General features: G+C 34.6%; 1 protein-coding gene across 1 annotated transcript in view; it reads left to right on the top strand.

Annotated features, from left to right (window-relative positions):
- The window catches only part of LOC103590736 (regulator of nonsense transcripts 2), a gene marked incomplete at its 3' end in the record, with an annotated part of 80,687 nt that overhangs the window by 4,028 nt on the left and 56,369 nt on the right, over positions 1-20,290 (top strand). Inside the window, exons 2-4 of the mRNA XM_008573041.1 lie at positions 3,136-3,512; positions 6,106-6,885; positions 15,147-15,307. Coding sequence (XP_008571263.1) covers positions 3,154-3,512; positions 6,106-6,885; positions 15,147-15,307 — 1,300 coding nt within the window. The remainder of the gene's footprint in view (positions 1-3,135; positions 3,513-6,105; positions 6,886-15,146; positions 15,308-20,290) is intronic.

The following is a 20,290-nucleotide window of genomic DNA, read 5'->3' as shown; positions in this document are numbered from 1 at the left end:
GTGCATGTTGGGTCGGCCCGTGGCTCACTCGGCAGAGTGCGGTGCTCATAACACCAAGGCCACGGGTTCGGATCCTATATAGGGATGGCCAGTTTGCTCACTGGCTGAGCGTGGTGCTGACAACACCAAGTCAAGGGTTAAGATCCCCTTACCGGTCATCTTTAAAAAAAAAAAAAAACAAACCATGCATGTCATTTTCACAAGTTTCATTGCTGCCTCTCCATGAACCTTTAGAATATTTTTTTTTTTGAGACCGGCCGCACCGCGCTCAGCCAGTGAGTGCAGCGGCCATCCCTATATAGGATCTGAACCCGCAGCAGGAGCGCTGCTGCGCTCCCAGCGCCGCACTCTCCCGAGTGCGCCACGGGCTCGGCCCTAACCTTTAGATTTTTGTCATATTTTTTGTTGACTGAAATTTAGTTCCAAATGTACTTTGTATGCATACTTGTGATAAAGTATACCAGTATCAAGACTTAAGGGTTTTATTCAGGATCTGTTTGTTTTATCATTCTCTAGAGCAGGATCTAATTTGTGAATGCATATTATAATTTATTTCATAGAGTAGGTACTTAAAATTTATTGAATAAATGAATATTGTAGAGTCACAAAAGTTTGGGACATTGTTGAGCTAATATATGCTGATCCTTTATGAATTTGTCAGATACTAAGCAAATTCTTAGTAGAAGAACTTAAGATTTAATTTTATCTTCAGAAGTGAGATATTAGTTGTAAATTCTGATGCCATTCTTTTTGTCTGAGAACTGTAGTTTCCTGTAATCCTGGAACATCACTTGTTGATGCTTCACATCAGATAATACGAATTCTATATGAACATAATTTTTGGGGCACGTATGGCTAATATCCCTAAATAAGATTGTGTTATTACCTTAAATATTATCTTGTCCCCATACATTTCAGCCAATTTGCCAAAAGTTAAAAACGTTATGTAAAAACTTAGTATTATCAGGGACTCTTTCATTGTACTCTTCAGATTCATAATTCTATGACTTGTCATAGTCAGTACTTATGATCAAGTCTTCCAACCTCCCAATTTCTTACTCTCAGAGTTTTTAACTTTGGTTGAGAGTATGGGTTCAGATTCCAGCTCTGTCACCAGCTGTGGAGGCATTGGTCAAGTTACTTGGTCAAGTCTCAGTTTACTCATTTATACAATAGGGAAAATAATACCTCATAAAGATTTTAGCATTGAATGAGGTAATGTATGTAAAATGTTTAGTGTGCTACCTATGAGTGGTACCTATTAGTATACTCTCTTTGAAAGTTTGCTTGCTTTTAGGGCATGATATTTTCATATTAAAGGTGGGTATATAATTGAAAATGTATAGGAATTGATAACTGCACTTCCAGGTAATATAAATGCTATTGTGCGTCTTGGCACATCAATAGGTAGTTATAGTTCTTTTTCATATTTTAACAGTGATTGTTTAAACAGGATTAACAGCCTTTTCTTGTTCTAAGTTCCACCAATTGGGTTAACTAAGGCCTTTGGGTGTCATTGTCCAAATAAATGCATAGAATGTGGGAATGGAGGAGAATAAGAGAATAAAAGGGAAAAAGGGAAAGGAAGGGATGACTGAGAAAAGGTATAGACTATGCCATGTACCTCCAAAAATTACTTAAAGTGTTTCTACAGGCCTAGGTTGCCTTTCTGTGATAATAACATTTTGTTAGAGTGCTGAAGTAAATTCTTTGTGTGTTTATAAAATATTATTGCATATTTTTTGTTTGCTAACCTAGATTTTAGTGTTGTAATTTAAAACCTGTATTTGAAAATATTTAAGAATACTCTGCATATCTTTAGGTTTCAATAAAAAACGACAAAGTTTCAGTAATTCTGTACTTCTGAAATAGAATTTTGATTTTCTTGTATACAAATTTCAGATATCTTAGGAGTTAAAACATGAAGCACTGTCAATAAAAGAAGTTATATTAGAAAACCAGTTTGTTTTGAGTAGAGGAATATATGCTTGGAAAAGAAGAATCCAGAGTTTTGCTGGGAAATAACTGTTTTTTGTTCCAGAGTTTATTTCTAGTTAACTATATAGAGCCTATACTACAGACCAGTGCTATCCAATAGAATTTTTTGTGTTGGTAGAAATGTTCTGTATCTGCACTGCCCTATATGGTAGCCATTTATTCACATGTGGAATTGAGCACATGAAATATGGATAGTGATTGAAGAACTGAGTTTCAGATTTTGTTCCCATGGCACATTTAGCAATGTCTGAAGTCATATTTGGTTGTCAAAACTGGGGAGGTACTACTTGCAAAAGGCAGAGATGCTGCTAAACTTTCCGTGCTGCACAGGACATCCCCCATCTCACAAAACAAAGAATTATCTTGCCCAAATGTCAGTAGAGCTGAAAGTTTAGAAACCCTGGGCTTGTGGCTACCTTATTGGCAGATATAGCACAGAATATACAGACTTTATACTCATCATTATGTTTTTAAGTTAATTTTGACTAACACTAATGAAGAGATTAAAGGTCTAGTTTAATTTGAGATAATTAACAGTTTTTGCATTTGAAAGTTTGTTAATAAGGTTAGAGCAATGAGGTGAAATTTGTGAGTCCTCTGTTATGTATTATGTCTGCTGACTTATAGGTGGCAAGAGCTTGTTTCTCCTCCCCATCTGCAGCTTAAAACTTACATTGAATATTGTGTGAAATAGTAAACTAGCATCTCTTAATGGTTGTGAAATGCTGAGGTTAAAACTCTCAGATACATACTGAAGTATTTATGATTAAATGATACATTGTTTTGGAGTTGATACTGGTTGCATCTAAGTAATGGGTACATGAAGATTCCCCATACTGTGCTCTTTACTTTTGTTTGTGTTTGAATTTTTCCTTTATAAAAAGCAAAAAAAAAAAAAAAAAAAAAAAAACTTAGACATAGAAATAACTAATAATGATAGGATGTGGAATGTGACCAATGAATTATTTTATCACAGAAATAGTGTTCATTTTGTATGCATTTATTTAATCTCTAGCAATTAATAGTAAGTTGTATTAATTCCCCAAGTTGCATTAATATGTTGTTTAAAAAATAGTGTCACATCATTAAAAAAAAGTTCACTGCATTAACAGTTCTGACATTCTTTTACTGTTACAGGTTGTCTTGGGTCACATAATGCCAGCTGAGCGTAAAAAGCCAGCAAGTATGGAAGAAAAAGACTCTTTACTAAACAACAAGGAAAAAGACTGCAGTGAAAGGCGGCCAGTGAGCAGCAAGGAGAAGCTAAAAGATGATCTCAAGCTCACTGTCAAGAAGGAGGTCAGCAAGGCCCCTGAAGACAAGAAGAAGAGACTGGAAGATGATAAGAAAAAAAAGGAAGACAAGGAGCGCAAGAAAAAAGAAGAAGAAAAGGTGAAGGCAGAGGAAGAATCAAAGAAAAAAGAGGAGGAAGAAAAAAAGAAACATGAAGAAGAAGAGAGAAAAAAGGAAGAACAGGTAAAACGTCAGCAAGAAGAAGAAGCTGCTCAGTTGAAGTAAGAAAAATTATTTTAATTATTGATGTAAAGGAATGGGAAAATTGGAATATTTGGGGAAAAAAAATGATTATTTGAGGAAAAACTTCCTGTGTGCAGCTCCTTGAGAGTTGGGAGTTTCTCTATTTAAATTAAATAATAGTAACAATCTTTAGTAAATAGTTTTTGAGGTCTGGAGTAGTCTAGATTTTTTTTTTTTTTTCTTTTTCGTGACCAGTAAGGGGATAGCAACCCTTGGTGTGGTGTCGCCCACACCATGCTCAGCCAGTGAGCACACTGGCCATTCCTATATAGGATCCGAACCCGCGGCGGGAGTGTCGCTGCGCTCCCAGCACCGCACTCTCCCAAGTGCGCCACGGGCTCGGCCCTATTGTTTTTGTTTTTTAAAAACTTTTTTTTGGTATGATAATATGGTATGATAATACTCCGTCTTTTCAAGTTGAAAAAGTTTTAATTCTGTGGCTGCTATTTGCTGAGTTCTTATTATGTGATTGGCACTATACAAAGTATATTAGCATATATCCTTAAATAGTCCTAATGAAGTAAGTTTTATGAACCTCATTTTACAGATCAATAAAGTGAAGCTTTAAAGAGGTAAGTAACTTTGCCTAAGGTCACAGTAAACAGTGGAGCTGCTAGGATTTGAACTTAGGTTGGCCTGACCTGAAAACCTTTGTCCTTAAGCACGATTCCACATGCCTCTCATTCTTACTTAAATCTATTTTTGAATAGATTTAACCAAGTCTATGCAAGTAGTATAATAAACTGGTAAAAAATGAGGTGATCCTCATAGGAAGAACACCAGGATGTAGCAAAAATGACTGTTGTTGAATGACCTCTTCTCTTCAGATGTGTAATTTAAAAAGCTGTTTGTAAACATGACTTTTCTTTTCTGGTGGCTGGCTGGTAAGGGGATCTGAACCCTTAACCGTGGTGTTACAGCACTGCACTCTAACCAACTGAGCTAACGGGCCAACCCCAAACATGACTTTTCATAGATCTCTATAACAGCTACTTTTCTCACCAAATCTCTTCTTTAGGACTTCTATTTTTAATGAAGAACTGGAGCCTTAGGTCTGAAAGGCTATAATAGTGGCTGGTTTGGGAATATCCAGAACCATGATTCTTGAGAGTTTCTTGATTATTTATTTTACTTTCCTTTTTAAAATTTTTTAATTAAGGGCCGGCCAGTGGCTCACTTGGGAGAGTGTTGTGCTGATAACACCAAAGCCACAGGTTTGGATTCCTGTATAGGGATGGCCGGTTGCTCACCTGGGAGAGCATGGTTCTGACAGCATCAGTCAAGGGTTGAGATCTCTTTACTGGTCATCTTTTAAAAAAAATTTTAAAAATAAAAATTTGTAATTAATATATTCAATTTCATATTAACTTTTGCTCCTTGTCCCATCCCATCAAAAGAGCTTTAAAAACAAACAAAAAGCAAAGAAACCAAAAACCCAACTTTTTATTGGGAAAATTTCATACGTATACAAAAATGGAATGGTATTATGAACCAGATCCCTGCACCCCCCTCCCCCCGCATCTACCCAGTGTCGAGTTACCCACTTTTTCTCCCGGGATATTATAAAGCATCTTATTATTTCACCTGTAAAAACTTCACTTTATATCTTAAAGTGTTTTCAATTGAGTTAATCCTGTGTTTGTGTGTGGTAGGAGATCCAAGACATACTCAAATGTCCACGTTCCCAGTAATGGATGCAAACTCTCTGTTGTAGTGGAAAGTCTGTTGTAATGGAAAATCCTAGAATTATAGTGTAACCCAAAGATGATTATCTTGGAAAGATGAAAATCTACATTTTTTTGGAGATTTATATTTAAGAGTTACATATTCTGGTATCTCAAAAACCTCAAAGTTGTATTGTTTGTCCTCCCCCCTCCTCCAGCCACCCAAATTATTGTACTATATCTGCAATTTAAACTTGTTTCATCTTTTTAGTGGAAAAATGGATATATCTGTTTTAGCTACTTTTTTCAGGATAAACTGAGTTTATAAGCCTTTTTACTAAAGGGTTTTTATCTGATAGTTCTCTTCTAGTTCCTTTCTAAATTTTCTAAATCTCACTTGAATTTTTAAAACTCCAAACCTGTCAATATACTTTATTAAAGGTTTGGTTAATGCTGAGTATGAAACAAAATATCTAACATTTCAAAACATTTTTAATATAGTCTTTTATAATGCTTACTCTTTAAAGTATTCTTTGTGGACAATTTTTTTTTTATCTATTTGCCCAGTGCTTTTATTTGTTTTACGTTTTATATCCTTCCCAGGAATATTTTATATTTTTCGTATGGCACATCATGTATTTTATCCATTTAGCTTGCCAGTTGGCAGAATGATTTTTAATTTTAATCTAATTATTCAAAATCCTCTGCTCTACCACATTTGGTATTACAGTATATTGGGTTCTCATTATCTTAATGTCTTTTAAAGTCTTTTGCATCTTTTGTTTCTCTTGGATTCTGATACTTAGATGATTGTTTTTTCATTGGGTTTTACTTTTATAGGATTTGTCAATGATGCTTCAAAATATATAGAGTATTTTATTTATTTGTTTGTTTGTTTTTTAATTAGAGAGAAGGAAGAATCCCTTCAGCTTCATCAGGAAGCTTGGGAAAGACATCAATTAAGAAAGGAACTTCGTAGCAAAAACCAAAATGCTCCAGACAACCGACCAGAGGAAAATTTCTTTAGCCGCTTAGACTCAAGTTTGAAGAAAAATACTGCTTTTGTCAAGAAATTAAAAACTATTACGGAACAACAGAGAGACTCCTTGTCCCATGATTTTAATGGCCTAAATTTAAGCAAATACATTGCAGAAGCTGTAGCTTCTATTGTGGAAGCGAAACTAAAAATCTCTGATGTAAACTGTGCTGTGCACCTGTGCTCTCTTTTTCACCAGCGGTACGCTGACTTTGCCCCGTCACTTCTTCAGGTCTGGAAAAAACATTTTGAAGCAAGGAAAGAGGAGAAAACGCCTAACATTACCAAGTTAAGAACTGATTTGCGTTTCATCGCAGAATTGACAATAGTTGGGATTTTCACTGATAAGGAAGGTCTTTCCTTAATCTATGAACAGCTAAAAAATATTATTAATGCTGATCGAGAATCCCACACTCATGTTTCTGTGGTGATTAGTTTCTGTCGACATTGTGGAGATGATATTGCTGGACTTGTACCGAGGAAAGTAAAGAGTGCAGCAGAGAAGTTTAATTTGAGTTTTCCTCCTAGTGAGATAATTAGTCCAGAGAAACAACAGCCTTTCCAGAATCTTTTAAAAGAGTACTTTACGTCTTTGACCAAACACCTGAAAAGGGACCACAGGGAGCTCCAGAATACTGAGAGACAAAACAGGTGATTTTCAAATGTTTCTCAGAATTGAGAATTTATTTTGGAGCTCATACTTAAAAATGTTTAAAGTCTTCATGCCACTGAAAGAACTTATGGAAAAGGGCTCCTTACAGGTGATTTCTTAACATTCCAGGAAAATTTCAAAGTGTAACAATCTGAGTACTCATGTTTAAATGTGAGTCTACAATAGGTGTTGTTTCTGATTTTAAAAGAAATCTCTCAAGCAGATGGTGATTTTTGCTTTGTGGGTATGTTTTCTTCCTGTGATTTAAAAAACTCCTTAATATTTAGGGGTAAATTTTCTTTTTCTGTCACTTTAACTTACCTGCTACTATTTTTCTGTATGTTTTTGATGTTTCCTCTCTCCAGCAGGTTTTCTTTCATTGTTTTGTATTTTAAGTTATTAATGTCACTGTTGCTACTTGCTCTTTTTTAGGAAAATAAATCATTCATTATTAGTGGTATTTCAGATCAGAATTTTGGGAAATAGTGCACAAAATTAGCTGTGAAAAAATTTTAATGCAACTGTAAAGTGCATTTATAGAGTCTTCTTCCTGGAGGCATCCATTTAAAATTGTAAAGGAATAATGTACTGTGCCTGTGGTAGTGGTGAAAAGACCTGATTTAGGGGCCAACTTTGATTGTTCCACAATATTGTAGACTAATGTGTAGTATCTTTACCTAGCTGGCATCAACAAGCAGAAGTTGATGTAGTTTGTGGGTATTAGGTCAACTTTTATGGAGGATGGATTTGGAGGAGGGCTGAGAGATTGCAAAAAGAAGGTAACAGCAGTAGCATTTGGCTGAGTACTTACACCTATTTAAATTGTGTGGTTGAGAATCTGAAATTGCTATTAATCTGAAATTAGCTGACCAGCTGCCCCCCAAAAGAAATTAGTGTGGGGAGCACTCTATTCTATTCTCATAAGTCTGCAATGGGAGAGAACTAGTTTAAGTAGTTAGCACTGGGAGATGGTTGTCTTAACCAGAAGAGAAGACAGTAATAGTGTATGCAAGTAGTACAGTTAGGACAGGTTCGGGGTGGAGACTATGTAGTTAAACCTTGGTTGCTAAAAGTCACTCAGAAGTGAGGATTTAAGATGGCAGTGGTGTTACTAATGATTCTTAAAAGGAAAAAGGGTTGACATGTTTTGTACTTTTGAATAAGAGGACTGATTCAAACTTGAAGACACAACCTCAGAATGCACTTACATCGTCAATAATGGGTTAAAAAGGGATATGAGAGTCTTCTCACATATTTAATTCTTTTTAATCATTATTTAGATAGTGCTTTATCATTTTCATAGTCCTTTTCCCATACATTCTGCCTAATACATCACAACTTATTTTGTAAGTATGCTAATTATTTATTAGTTTTTATGAGCTACTTTAAGAGTTTTAGTATGTGTGAATTTGCTTTAGATTGGCCTCACAGGCTCTTAGAGAGTACAGATTCTACAATGATCACCTTTACAATGCATGAGTCCATTTTACAGATTATCTAACAGATAAGATTATTCTTCCTCTGAATAACTCCCGAGGGAGTTTAGTACTCTGAGGCATTCCAATGTTGGACACAATCTATTTGCTAGGAATTCTTTGTTATATGAAGCTGAAATTTAACTCCCCATAAAGTTGTTCTCTTTGATGTAGTTCTTATTTCTGGTATGGATGTAATAAAGCTACTCAAAGTGGGGGTCTGTGGCCTGTGTTCCTGTTCACAATGAATTCAATACAGAAACAGAGTAAACATTTAGACATTTTTATAGCAATTTTCCATTGTCATGATATTCTTACTGTATTTTATAAAAGTGTCTGCAATGATTGGGGAAAAAAATTGGTCCTTTACTATTGATACTTTAAGAAGCATTGGCACAGGACACGTATCCTCTTTAATTCCTATGACAGTATCCTTTCCTCTTCTCCAGGCTGAATACCTCTGGTTCTTTCCATTTGCTCCTTGATTTCCAGATACTTCGCTATCCTTAGGACATTTGTTTTGGATATGTTCTTTTCTATCTGTGATTTAAAATTGCTTTAGCTTTTATAGCTGCCATGTCTTTCTTTTGACTTTTTGTTAGGCTTATTTACACTAAAGCCTGATTTCTCAAATGAACTGCTGCCAAGCCAGTTCTTCCTCCTCTTGAACTAGTAAAATGATTTTCTAAGCCTAAATATGTACTTGCTTATTTCTATTAAACTTTGTTTAGATGCTTTGGCATATTATTTTAGCCTAATGATAATTTTAAACATTGATTATATGTGTATTATTAATGGTACTTATCTGTTGGTCATTCAGCTTTGATAAGCAGATCTTTTGTTCTTTTATTATTCAAGTCATTGATAAAAGCTTTGACCTGGATGTAGTGTTAAGAGCACAGCCTTTGTGGTCTTTCCTTAGAAACTTATCCATTTTGATACAGAACTATTAGTATATGGTTATTAGAGAATGTTACTTACCCAATGTAAATTGATCTTAGCAATTGATCTTAACATTCACGGGCCGGGCCTAGAAGTGGTCTGGGGAGTTAATATTTCCACATTTAAAAATATTATCTATGGGGGCCGGCCTGTGCCTCACTCAGGAGAGTACGATGCTGATAACACCAAGGCCACGGGTTCGGATCCCATATAGGGATGGCCGTTTTGCCCACTGGCTGAGCATGGTGCTGACAACACCAAGTCAAGGGTTAAGATCCCCTTACCAGTCATCTTTTAAAAAAAAAAAAAAAGATCAAGGAATTGTTGTGATTGTTGTGTCTTCTCCCTCCGCATATATTTGTATATTTACTTATTTATTTTTAATTAGCTCCCACAAATAATTGAGAACATGTGGTATTTCTCTTTGTGTGCCTGGCTTATTTCACTTAATATCATTTTCTCTAAGTCTATCCATGTTGCTGTGACTGGTAGTATTTTATTTTATTTTTTTTTTTACTAATATAGCTGAGTAGTATTCCATTGTGTAGATATGCCACATTTTCCTTATCCACTCATCTGATGATGGGCCTTTAGGCTGGTTCCAACTCTTGGCTATTGTAAATAGCACTGCAGTAAACATGGGAGTACAGGTATCTCTTCGACATGATGATTTTCATTACTCCGGGGATATACCCAGTAGTGGAATAGCTATCTGTAATTGTTTGAGGAACGTCCATACCATTTTCCATAAAGGCTGCACCATTTTGTTACTGGACATAACTTAATGTTAACTATGTAACAGAATTTTTTTCTTTCAGTATAGTGAAATCATGAATTCAGATAGTCAGAATTCTTGTTTGAATAATTCTGAAGTATCTTAATCTCATTTTTTCTCCCTAATTGATGGAAGTGGTGGCAAGTTTCTCTGCAACAGCTGTGAGTTAGTATCTTCATGATTGCATGCTCAATCCATCAGCAGTAAGTGCTTTGGTTTAAAGTTTAGTAAACAAATGTAAGTAGAATGCAGATGTTTTTCTCTCCCATTGTTAATAAAAGCAGAGAGTTTTCTTTTATTAATGCAAATTCATGAGGCATCAATTGACCTATGTTGAAACTTAGAAACACGCTAGCCTAAAATTAAATAGTTTTGTTTTTACTTTGACTTTCCTTCCAGGTGAGTTGTACCTTGCCTTACAAAGGTAGGTTATTTGATCAATTGGTAGTATTTAAGCACTACTAACATCTTTCTTCACTGTAGGTTAGATTTAAGGAGGTGCTAACAATGTTACAAGAGCTCTAAAATTGCTGTGGCCTCCTAAATATTCTCTAATTCTGTTTAAATAACTTTGACATAGTAGTTTATCAGAGCAACAAAGTAAATGATATACAAAATAAAAGAAATAGCAAAAAAGTCAATAACAAAAATGGAAAAGAAGAAAAACAAAAACATATTTTAGTACTAGAATTTTTCGGGCTGGCCCATAGCTCACTTGGGAGAGTGTGGTGCTGATAACAAGGCCACGGGTTCGGATCCCTATATAGGGATGGCTAATTAGCTCACTTGGGAGAGCGTGGTGCTGACACCACCAAGTCAAGGGTTAAGATCCCCTTACCAGTCATCTTTATTAAAAAAAAATTTTTTTTTCAAGGCATTAATGAATTTTCTTATTTTTCTTCTTTTCTCTTTTTTGGTGGCTGGTTGGTACAGGAATCCTAGTGTTGTCAGCACCACATTCTAAACCAACTGTGCTTACTGGCCAGCCTGGAATTTTCTTACTTATGAGATATATGCTTGATTCAAGAATGGACTATTTGATGTTTCCTGTTAGTTTTATAATATTAAATTAGTAATTCAAAAACACTTCACAAACTGAGGATTAATCTACCTTAGGGATGTTTCCGGGCAGTGATGACTCATTTATGTTGAGAGAAGGTCCATTTTTTTTGTATTTTATTATAATGAGTAAGACTTGTTTTCATTGCTTACTTTTCACATCAGTAAAAGAGTACCAGTACTTCTGTATTGAACAGTGATATTATGAGAGAGAATGAACTAGTTTATAAAATATGTAACAGTGAAACTGATTTGGTTAACTTCAGTTATGACAGGGATTGGCAAACTATGGCCTGAGAGTCAGATTAGGCCCATGACTAGTTTTTGTGCAGCCTGAGAGCTAAGAATTTACCTTTTTAAATGGTTAAAAAAAAGAAAAAATCAAAAGTAGGATAATATTTTGCAAAACATGATAATTATATGAAGTTCAAATTTCAGTGTCTATAAATAAAGTTTTATTGTAACATAATCACATTCATCTGTTTATTTATTATCTATGGCTGCTTTTGTCCATATTAGCAGGGTTGAGTAGTTTTGACACAGACCATGGTCTACAGTGTCTAAAATATTTACTCTCTGGCCCTTTTATAGAAAATGTTTGCTGATCTCTGATTTATGACCTTCTCAAAAGAATGGTTTCAGTTCAACTTTATGTAATAGATGTATTTCTAAAAGATGGTAATTAAAATGGTGTGTGAGGAATCATATCTTCAGCTTGGTTTTATTTATATTTTCAGTGATATACAAGTGTACTTCAAAAAGTTCATGGAAAAGGGCTGGCCCGGTGGCGCACTGGAGAGTGCACCGCTTGGGAGCGCAGCGGCGCTCCTGCCGAGGGTTCGGATCCCATGTGGTGACTGGTTCCTGCTCACTGGCTGAGCGTGGCGCGGGCGCAACACTGAGGGTTGCGATCCCGTTGCAGGTCCCCGGTATGGGCGTGACACCGAGGGTTGCGATCCCGTTACCGGTCAGTATAAAAAGAAAAAAAGGAAAAAAAAAAAAGTTCATGGAAAAATATAATTAAAACATAATACAAATCTTCCCACAAACTTTTTGAAGTACCCTCATAGTCCCATGGTGGGAGATTTTTTTTTTTTAATAACACTGATATAATGTCATATGTACAATGTGATGTTTGATTCTGTCACACTTTCTAAAAAAGTCTAATCAAACCGACAGTCTTTTCCTATGGGTTTGTAAAGTTATACCCAACCTGACATGTATAGTACAAACATTAAAAATTGTTTCATTTCAATTTCATTAGAATTTCTAAATGATTCTACGGCTTTTGAATGTTCAGGTACCTATGATGAGTTTTTTCTCTGCTTTAAGTCTCTAGATAGTCTTACTACATGCTGTGGATTTAATCAGATGTTCAGTAAATGTATATTAAGTAAATGGTCAAGGAAAGCATATATTGACTATATGAGTACTTCTGTTTCATCGGTATCCTGTACTGCTTACCAGTACTTGGTGTAAGATATGGTTAGACAACAAGCCAACCAAAATATAAACTTTTTTTCTAAGGATTGACTTATTTATTTATTTATTTTTTAAAGATGACCGGTGAGGGGATCTTAACCCTTGACTTGGTGTTGTCAGCACCACGCTCTCCCAAGTGAGATAACCGGCCATCCCTATATAGAGATCTGACCCCAGGGCCTTGGTGTTATCAGCAACGCCCTCTCCCAAGGGAGGGTGAGCCACTGGCCCGGCCCTGTAAGGATTGTTCTAACTGAATAGTAACCTAAGCACATTTTCATTAAGTAGTTACGTAAATTAGTGCTGCTAAAGAATTTGATTACGTACTTGAGATTACAGGGAGGGCGAGGAATATCTTTGAAGCTTTAAAGTTTTAGTTTGGTTCCAGTAGGACTGGAGAGGAACTGGAATGCAGGCACAGGGAACCATCGTAGAATTAAATCACTTTTAGTTGACTCAAAGCAAAGTCCCAGGGAAATATTTGAAAGTGAGGTTGATACTAGGAAAGGACAGTTAATTTTCTGTTCTGATAAAATAGTCATCACCTTCCTACTGCTTATATACAGGAAATCCTTAGTGACTATTGTTGTATCCTAATGTACTGGATGTTTCTTCTTCAGATGATCAGAATGTCAGAACTTGTAAGAGAAATAAAATTCCAGGTTATGTTTTTCTGAGATATTTTCCAATTTCTTTTCAGGTACTGAAATAATGTTACATTTTAATTGTCATTAGAAGTTTTTAAATCTCTTAGAACCATTATTATCCCTTTTAACATAATTTGCTTTAGAATGAACTCATCACTTGTTGTGTTAACATTTTCCCTAATAATACTTTGTAGACATTTTAAATAGCCTACTTTTGAACATTATTTATTTGAATAATTTATTTTAGTGCCTTTTTTAAACTTCCAAAATGACTTGTATTAGAATTTCTGATTAATGGGCCGAGCCCGTGGCGCACTCGGGAGAGTGCGGCACTGGGAGCGCAGGAGCCTCCCGCCGCGGGTTCGGATCCTATATAGGGATGGCTGGTGCACTCACAGTGCTCACTGGCTGAGCACGCTGCGGCCGGTCTCAAAAAGGACAAAAAAAAAAAAAGAAAGAATTTCTGATGAAAAGTTCTAACAAGCTCATTCAAAGTAATGTTGGTTTTTTTGGTGTGTGTGTGTGAATATTTTACAATACTTTGGATTTTTGTTTTAATTTTTAAAATTTATTCATAAAACTTACTGAAAGAAACTTGCTTGTAATATCAGTCTGAAATAAATGTTGGAAGAGGTAAAATACTGCTCTCTAATGACAATGTTTTTAGAGAAACACTTTTTTTTAGCCAGGATTATTACGGTTAAACTGTTTTGACATTTTACTAATTTGTTGGTTGAATGATGTTGTCTAATGTGTATTTAAATCATAAGAAAATGAGTGAAAATTTCTCATTTTAGACCCTAATAGACAAGATTTGGGAAAAAAAAAAAAAAGGATTGGATTTAGTGAACCTATGCATTGATGTGCTTGCAGTGGGAACTGATATTCCTAAAATAGGAAATATTATTTGGGTTGTTACAGCATTTAATCAAAAGTTTATATGAGTGGGAGTAGGGAAATTGTTCCAAATAAGATGGGAACAGTAAGTATAGGCATGAGTTGTCTACTTTATTTTCTGTAACTTTTAAGAAGATAATATCACACAAAAAACATTTACTTCACTGTTCATAAGAAAACTCAAATGACAAGGAATAACAAAACTTCTAATTACTTTTGAAAATTATTTAATTTGCAATTTATAATTGACTTTTTGAAACCAAATTGACCTTTTAGTTAACTGTATTTGCATTTTGGTTTATAAATTTCACATGTTATACCACCACATAAATATTTAATACAGAAAAAATTGGATCCAGATATACAAGTACCAACTATTTGTACTAATATAAGTAGGACTTTTATTTGACTATACATTTTGGTATTTTCCAGTAGTTTTGAATCTGTATTTATGGGTGATTTATTGGTATACAGTTGCAAAGTGGAAGAATAGTTGTTCATGGCCTGGCCTTGAGTAAGTGGGTTGCTCAGTTAATATTTGTTAAATGAATAAATAATTAGTACTTGCATGGTAAATTGAGAATTGGCTATATGGAACGTGTGGGCTTTATAAAAAAGATAATCTTAAGTCACTGTGGAAGTTTGAGGATAACTGATTCTATTTTTTGTTTTTGAACATGTTCAAAACCTGTCATTTTTGAAAACTGACTTGTGTAGTTGTATTAAATATTTTGATATTTCTGCAGGCATACTTTATATTCTTTGAGGAACAGTGTTAAAATTTAATTTCTTAGGTGAATCTGCTTATATGTTTTAATTTTGAGATATATCTTGAAAATGTTAGGTAATAAAAATAAATTGATAAGGAAGCTGTGCCAAATTTGTGTGATAAAATCACATTTTATGGATCATTTCTCATGTAACAATGCATGAGCACATCTGTTTTGATAAGATTATCAGATTATTTCGTCATTTGTTTATAGGCGTATTCTACATTCTAAAGGGGAGCTAAGTGAAGATAGACATAAACAGTATGAGGAATTTGCCATGTCTTATCAGAAGCTGCTGGCAAATTCTCAGTCCTTAGCAGACCTTTTGGATGAAAATATGCCAGATCTTCCTCAAGACAAACCAACACCAGAAGGTAAGGTATCTTTAAAAACAAACATTGTGATTTTTTATAAGCACTATCAGTTACCTTTGCGCTTGTCAGATGTGTTTTATTAAAAATGTAAGTTTAAAAATGGCTTCAAAAGTTTTTAAATGAAGAAATGATGTTAAGACCAAACAGTAACTTTGAAAACCTACTTAAAATACATCCCTAAATGAAAAAGACTCTATGTAGAGACTAATAATTAGCTCATATGATATTACGATGAATTCCAGGTTCTTGTGTAATATATATCCCTGGATTATATCCAGTAGGAACCGTTATGAACCATACTTGTAAGATAGGTAATGAGAAGGTGGATTGGACCTTTGGGAGCCTAATATTTCTCTATTTACCATAATTTTTAATCTATATTGAGTGATGTATTATCTTAATTTGTTATTTAGAAATAAAGCTTACTTGCAGTTTTTTTTTTTTTCCTTTAAATTTTTATTTTGTCAATATACAATGTGGTTGATTATTATGGCCCATCACCGAAATTACTTGCAGTTTTGTGAGATGAATTGTTTATCATTTTGTGAGATGAGTTATTTTCCGTATTATTTCAAAAGTATTTTAACCTTCCTTTTTGATGGTCTTTTAGTTGATAGGGCTCCTAATATATTACTCTTATCTCGTCACACCAACTACTTGATAAAATAATTACATTTACGTAGATACGTAGATAAGTGCTAACAAATCGTTAATCTTAAAAATATCAAGGATGAAGTATTTGTAAAGTATACTTTTATAATATAAAACTGTATTTTGTATTTTACATCCTCAATAAGAAATTATACACTGTGGATGCATTCATTTTATTATATTTATATATAATCGTGTATGTAATTTCTACTAATTTTTTTACCTCAAAAACCAATGAGTCAAAATTTTTAATTTTTTAGGAGAAATTTCACCTTAGATTTTGTGATTTGGTTGAATCTGGCTTATTTCTCAGAACTTTTTCAGTTTATTTATTATAATATTTTAGAACCAAAATCTTTTCATAATATTTAGTATTCTTTGGTATTGATTTTTTTTGTTTTATTTCTTTACCATTTTTTCTCCTAAATAAGTCATACTGAAATTTAAACTAGGTTTTCTTTTGATGTTGAATGACTTTAAAAGTATTTTTAGGCATTTTCCAGAGATAATAGACCTTGGCAAAATTCTGTCATCTTTTTTTTTTTTTTGATGGGTGGTCAGTATGCTGATCCACACCCTTAACCTTCGTGTTACCAACACCACATTCTACCAGTCGAGCCACCTGGCCAGCCCTCTGTCATCATTTTTTAAAGATATTTTCATCAGGTATAGACTTTTAGGGTGAGAGGTTTTTTATTTTCAGTAATTTAAAGATGTTGCTCCACTGTCTTCTAGCTTGCATTGTTTCTGAGAAAGCTGCTATCATTCTTATCTATGTCATTATTTATATTATATGCATTTTTTCCTCTAGTTGCTTTAAAAATTTTTCATTGTCACTGATTTCAAGCACCTTAATTATGGTGTAGCTTAGTGTGATTTTTTTTTGTTTGTTTCTTGTGGTTGGGCTCATTGGATTTCTTGTATTTGTGGATTTATAGTTTTCTTCAAGTTTGGAAGAATCTTGACCTTTATTTCTTCAAATGTGTTTTATGTTTCCCCCCTTGTCTCCTCTCTTTTAAATTAAGACTACAAATGGTCCCTGACTTTTGATTTTTCAGCTTTATGATAGTGGGAAAGCAATATGCATCCAGTAGAAACTATATTCAAATTTTGGATTTTGATCTTTTCCCAGGCTATTGCAGTTCAGTACTCTACTATGATGCAGGGCAGTGACAGTGAACTATTCTGGTTTTCACTTTCAGTACAGTATTTAATAAATTACATGAACTATTCAACACTTTATTATAAAATTGGCTATGTGTTAGATGGTTTTGCCCAACTGTAGGCTCATGTTAATATCCTGAGCATGTTTAAGATAGGCTAGGCTAAGCTATGATGTTTAGTAGGTTAGGTGTATTAAATGTATTTTTGACTTAATAGTATTTTCAATTTATGAATTTATCAGGATGTAATCTCATGGTAAGTCAAGGAGCATGTGTATATTAGGCTGTTTGAAGTTGTCCCACAGCTTACTGATGCTCTGTCCATTTTATTCTTCAGTATTTTTTTCTGTTTCATATTGGATAGTTTCTGTTGCTATGTCTTCAAGTTCACTAATCTTTTCTTTTGCAGTATCTAATATACTGTTAATCCCATATTGAGATGTAGTTTTCATCTCTAGAAGCTGGACTTATTTTTCTTGTCTCTAACTTTTCAGTCTATATTCTAGCTTGTTGAACATGTGAAATACAGTTACAATAATTGTTTTAATGTACTTGTCTACTAATTTTATCATCTGTTTCATTTCTGGATTTGTTTTAATTGATTGTGATTGATCTATTGATTGATTGATCTTTTTTGCATGTCTGGTAACTTTTCTACTTCTTTGCATGCCTGGTTAAGTTTTATTGGATGGAGGCTGGATATTTTTGTATTTTTATAAATATCATTGAGCTTTGTTCCGGGGTGCATTAAAGTTACTTGGAAAGAGTTATATCCTCAAAAGACTGATTTGTTAAGAGGTATCAGAGCAGCCTTTAGTGTAGGGCTTATTTTTCCTAATACTGAAGCAATACCCTTCTGGACTCAGCCTGACTTCCCATGAATTAGAGGATTCTTCCAGTCTGCATCATGGGCATCATGGGCATCCAGACTGTTCCTGGCACAATGTGAACTCCTGTGTGAGTACTGATCCTATTGAGTGGTTATTTTTTGAGTCTCACTTAGTTTCTTCACACAAGAGCTGATCTGTACTCAGGTGAACACCTAATTTCCTTGCACCTAGGGGCTGATCAGTACTCAGGTGAATATTCAAGGAGGATCCTCTGCAGATCTTTGAGACCCATCTCTGTGCTGCTTTCTCCTCTCTGGTACTCTGTCCTAGGAACTCTAGCTGCCTTGGCTGGAGTCTTACCAGACTCAGCTCTGTTGTCCTCAATTCAAGGGAGACTGCTATACTCTGCCTAGCTTCTCCCTTACTTGGTCACCGCCTGGAAAATCTAGGCAGTAAGCTAGGGCAATTGTACACTGTTTTTTGTTTGCTCTCTCTTAAGGATTGTTTTCTTGTGCTGCCTATTGTCCAGTGTTTGAAAACCATTGTTATATATTGCTTGCTTGGATTTTTAGTTATTTTGAGTCACTAGTACTTCATCTTGGCCTGAAGAGGCCCAGAAATGAGATCACATTACATTTGTTATTCTGCAGCTACTTTTTTCAGTTAATCTTGTATCTTAGCTGTCTTTTCATATCACTACATATAGAGCCATCTAATTCTTTTTAATTCCTGAATAGTAATGTCCTATTGTATAATTGTGCTATCATTTACTTGTCCTCCATTGATTGACATTTAAGTTATTTCTAGTTTTTAGCTATTATAGTCAATGCTGTAACAAAATCTCCTAACCTGTTTCTATCTGTATGCATGCTAGTATTTCCCAGGTAAATTTCCAAGAAGTAGAATTCCAGGGTGTGTTAGTCCGTTTCTGTTGCTTATAACAAAATACCTAGAACTGGATAATTTATAAGAAAATGAAATTTATTGCTTACAGTCTTGGAGGCTGGGAAGTCCAAAGTTCAGAGAACACATCTGGTGAGAGGCTTATTCTTGGTGGTAAGTCTGCAGTGATGCAGGGTATCACCTGGTGAATATGGCAGGAGCAGAGAGAGAGAGCTTCTCACATGCTCTCCACGATCGCCGTTGAACCATCAACTTATTAATCCATTTACTAGGACATTGTCCTCACAGTCTAATAACTTCTTCAGGGCCCCACCTTTCAATTACCATAAAAGGATTTCCCACCTTCTTAACATTGTCACAGTGGGGGTTAAGTTTCTGATACTTGGACTTTGGGGGACACAGTTCAATCCACAGTACAGGGTTAAAAGGGTGTATGCATTCCTTGAACTTTCAAAAGGAGGGAACAGAACTTAGGCCACCAGAGGAGAGAAAGGGGGAGGGAAGAGACGGGGTTAGGGAAAAAAAGTAGGAAAGGAAAAAAAATGGTATATGCATTTTAAGTTTCAATATATAATGCCATATTTTCTTCCCAAGAAATTTATATACCATTAAGTTTATGAGAATGACTGTTTTCTTACACCCTTACCATATTGCAGTTCTTTATTTTTTAATTCTAAGTGAAATTTAGCATCTTTTTTTATGTTTATTGGCTATTTTGTAAATGTATTCTTTTCCCTGTGGAATTCCTGTTTGAATCCTTTAACCCCCTTTTTCCCCCCAAGTATCTCTCTTCCCCCCTCCCCCTTTTTTTCTTTTTTTAGCAGCTAGCTCCCCCCTTTTTTCTTTTTTTGGCAGCTAGCCAATATGGGTATGTGAACTGTTGACACTGGTGTTGTAATACTGTGTTCTAACCAACTGAAGTTACGGACCAGCCCTCAAGTATGTCTTTTTAAAATCAATTTATAAAAGCACTTTGCATATTAAGGAAATTATTATTTTTTATTTTCATTGAAAATATTTTCCCCCAATATTTCATTGCTTTTCAACTTCATGGTGGTTTTTGCCTCCCAAAAGTTGAATTTCTTTTTCATGATTTACTACAAATACATTATTTTTTAGATACACAGGGTTTTTGTGCATAATACAGGATAAAAAGTGAAAGTGCTGTGTTGGATCCATTCCATTGTCCAAAGTAACCATTAACAGCTTGATAGGAATCTGTCCAGACTTTTTTTTTTTAATACGAAATATGTATAATCAGATATCTGTATATATAGCTTTATTGTTAATTTAGATAAGATATTATTTTGCATGACTTCTGCCATATTAGATTGTACTCTAGTAAGATAGAGAATGCTTAATTCTCTGTCTTGTACACATTTTTTTTTTCCTTTTTGTCTTTTTTTGTGACCGGCAACGGATCGCAACCCTCAGTG

Source organism: Galeopterus variegatus, unplaced genomic scaffold (assembly GCF_000696425.1).
Source record: "Galeopterus variegatus unplaced genomic scaffold, G_variegatus-3.0.2 Scaffold867, whole genome shotgun sequence".
Classification (NCBI taxonomy): domain Eukaryota; kingdom Metazoa; phylum Chordata; class Mammalia; order Dermoptera; family Cynocephalidae; genus Galeopterus; species Galeopterus variegatus.
The sequence above is the reverse complement of the archived record's forward strand: the minus strand, read 5'-3'. Positions and strand labels throughout refer to the sequence as shown.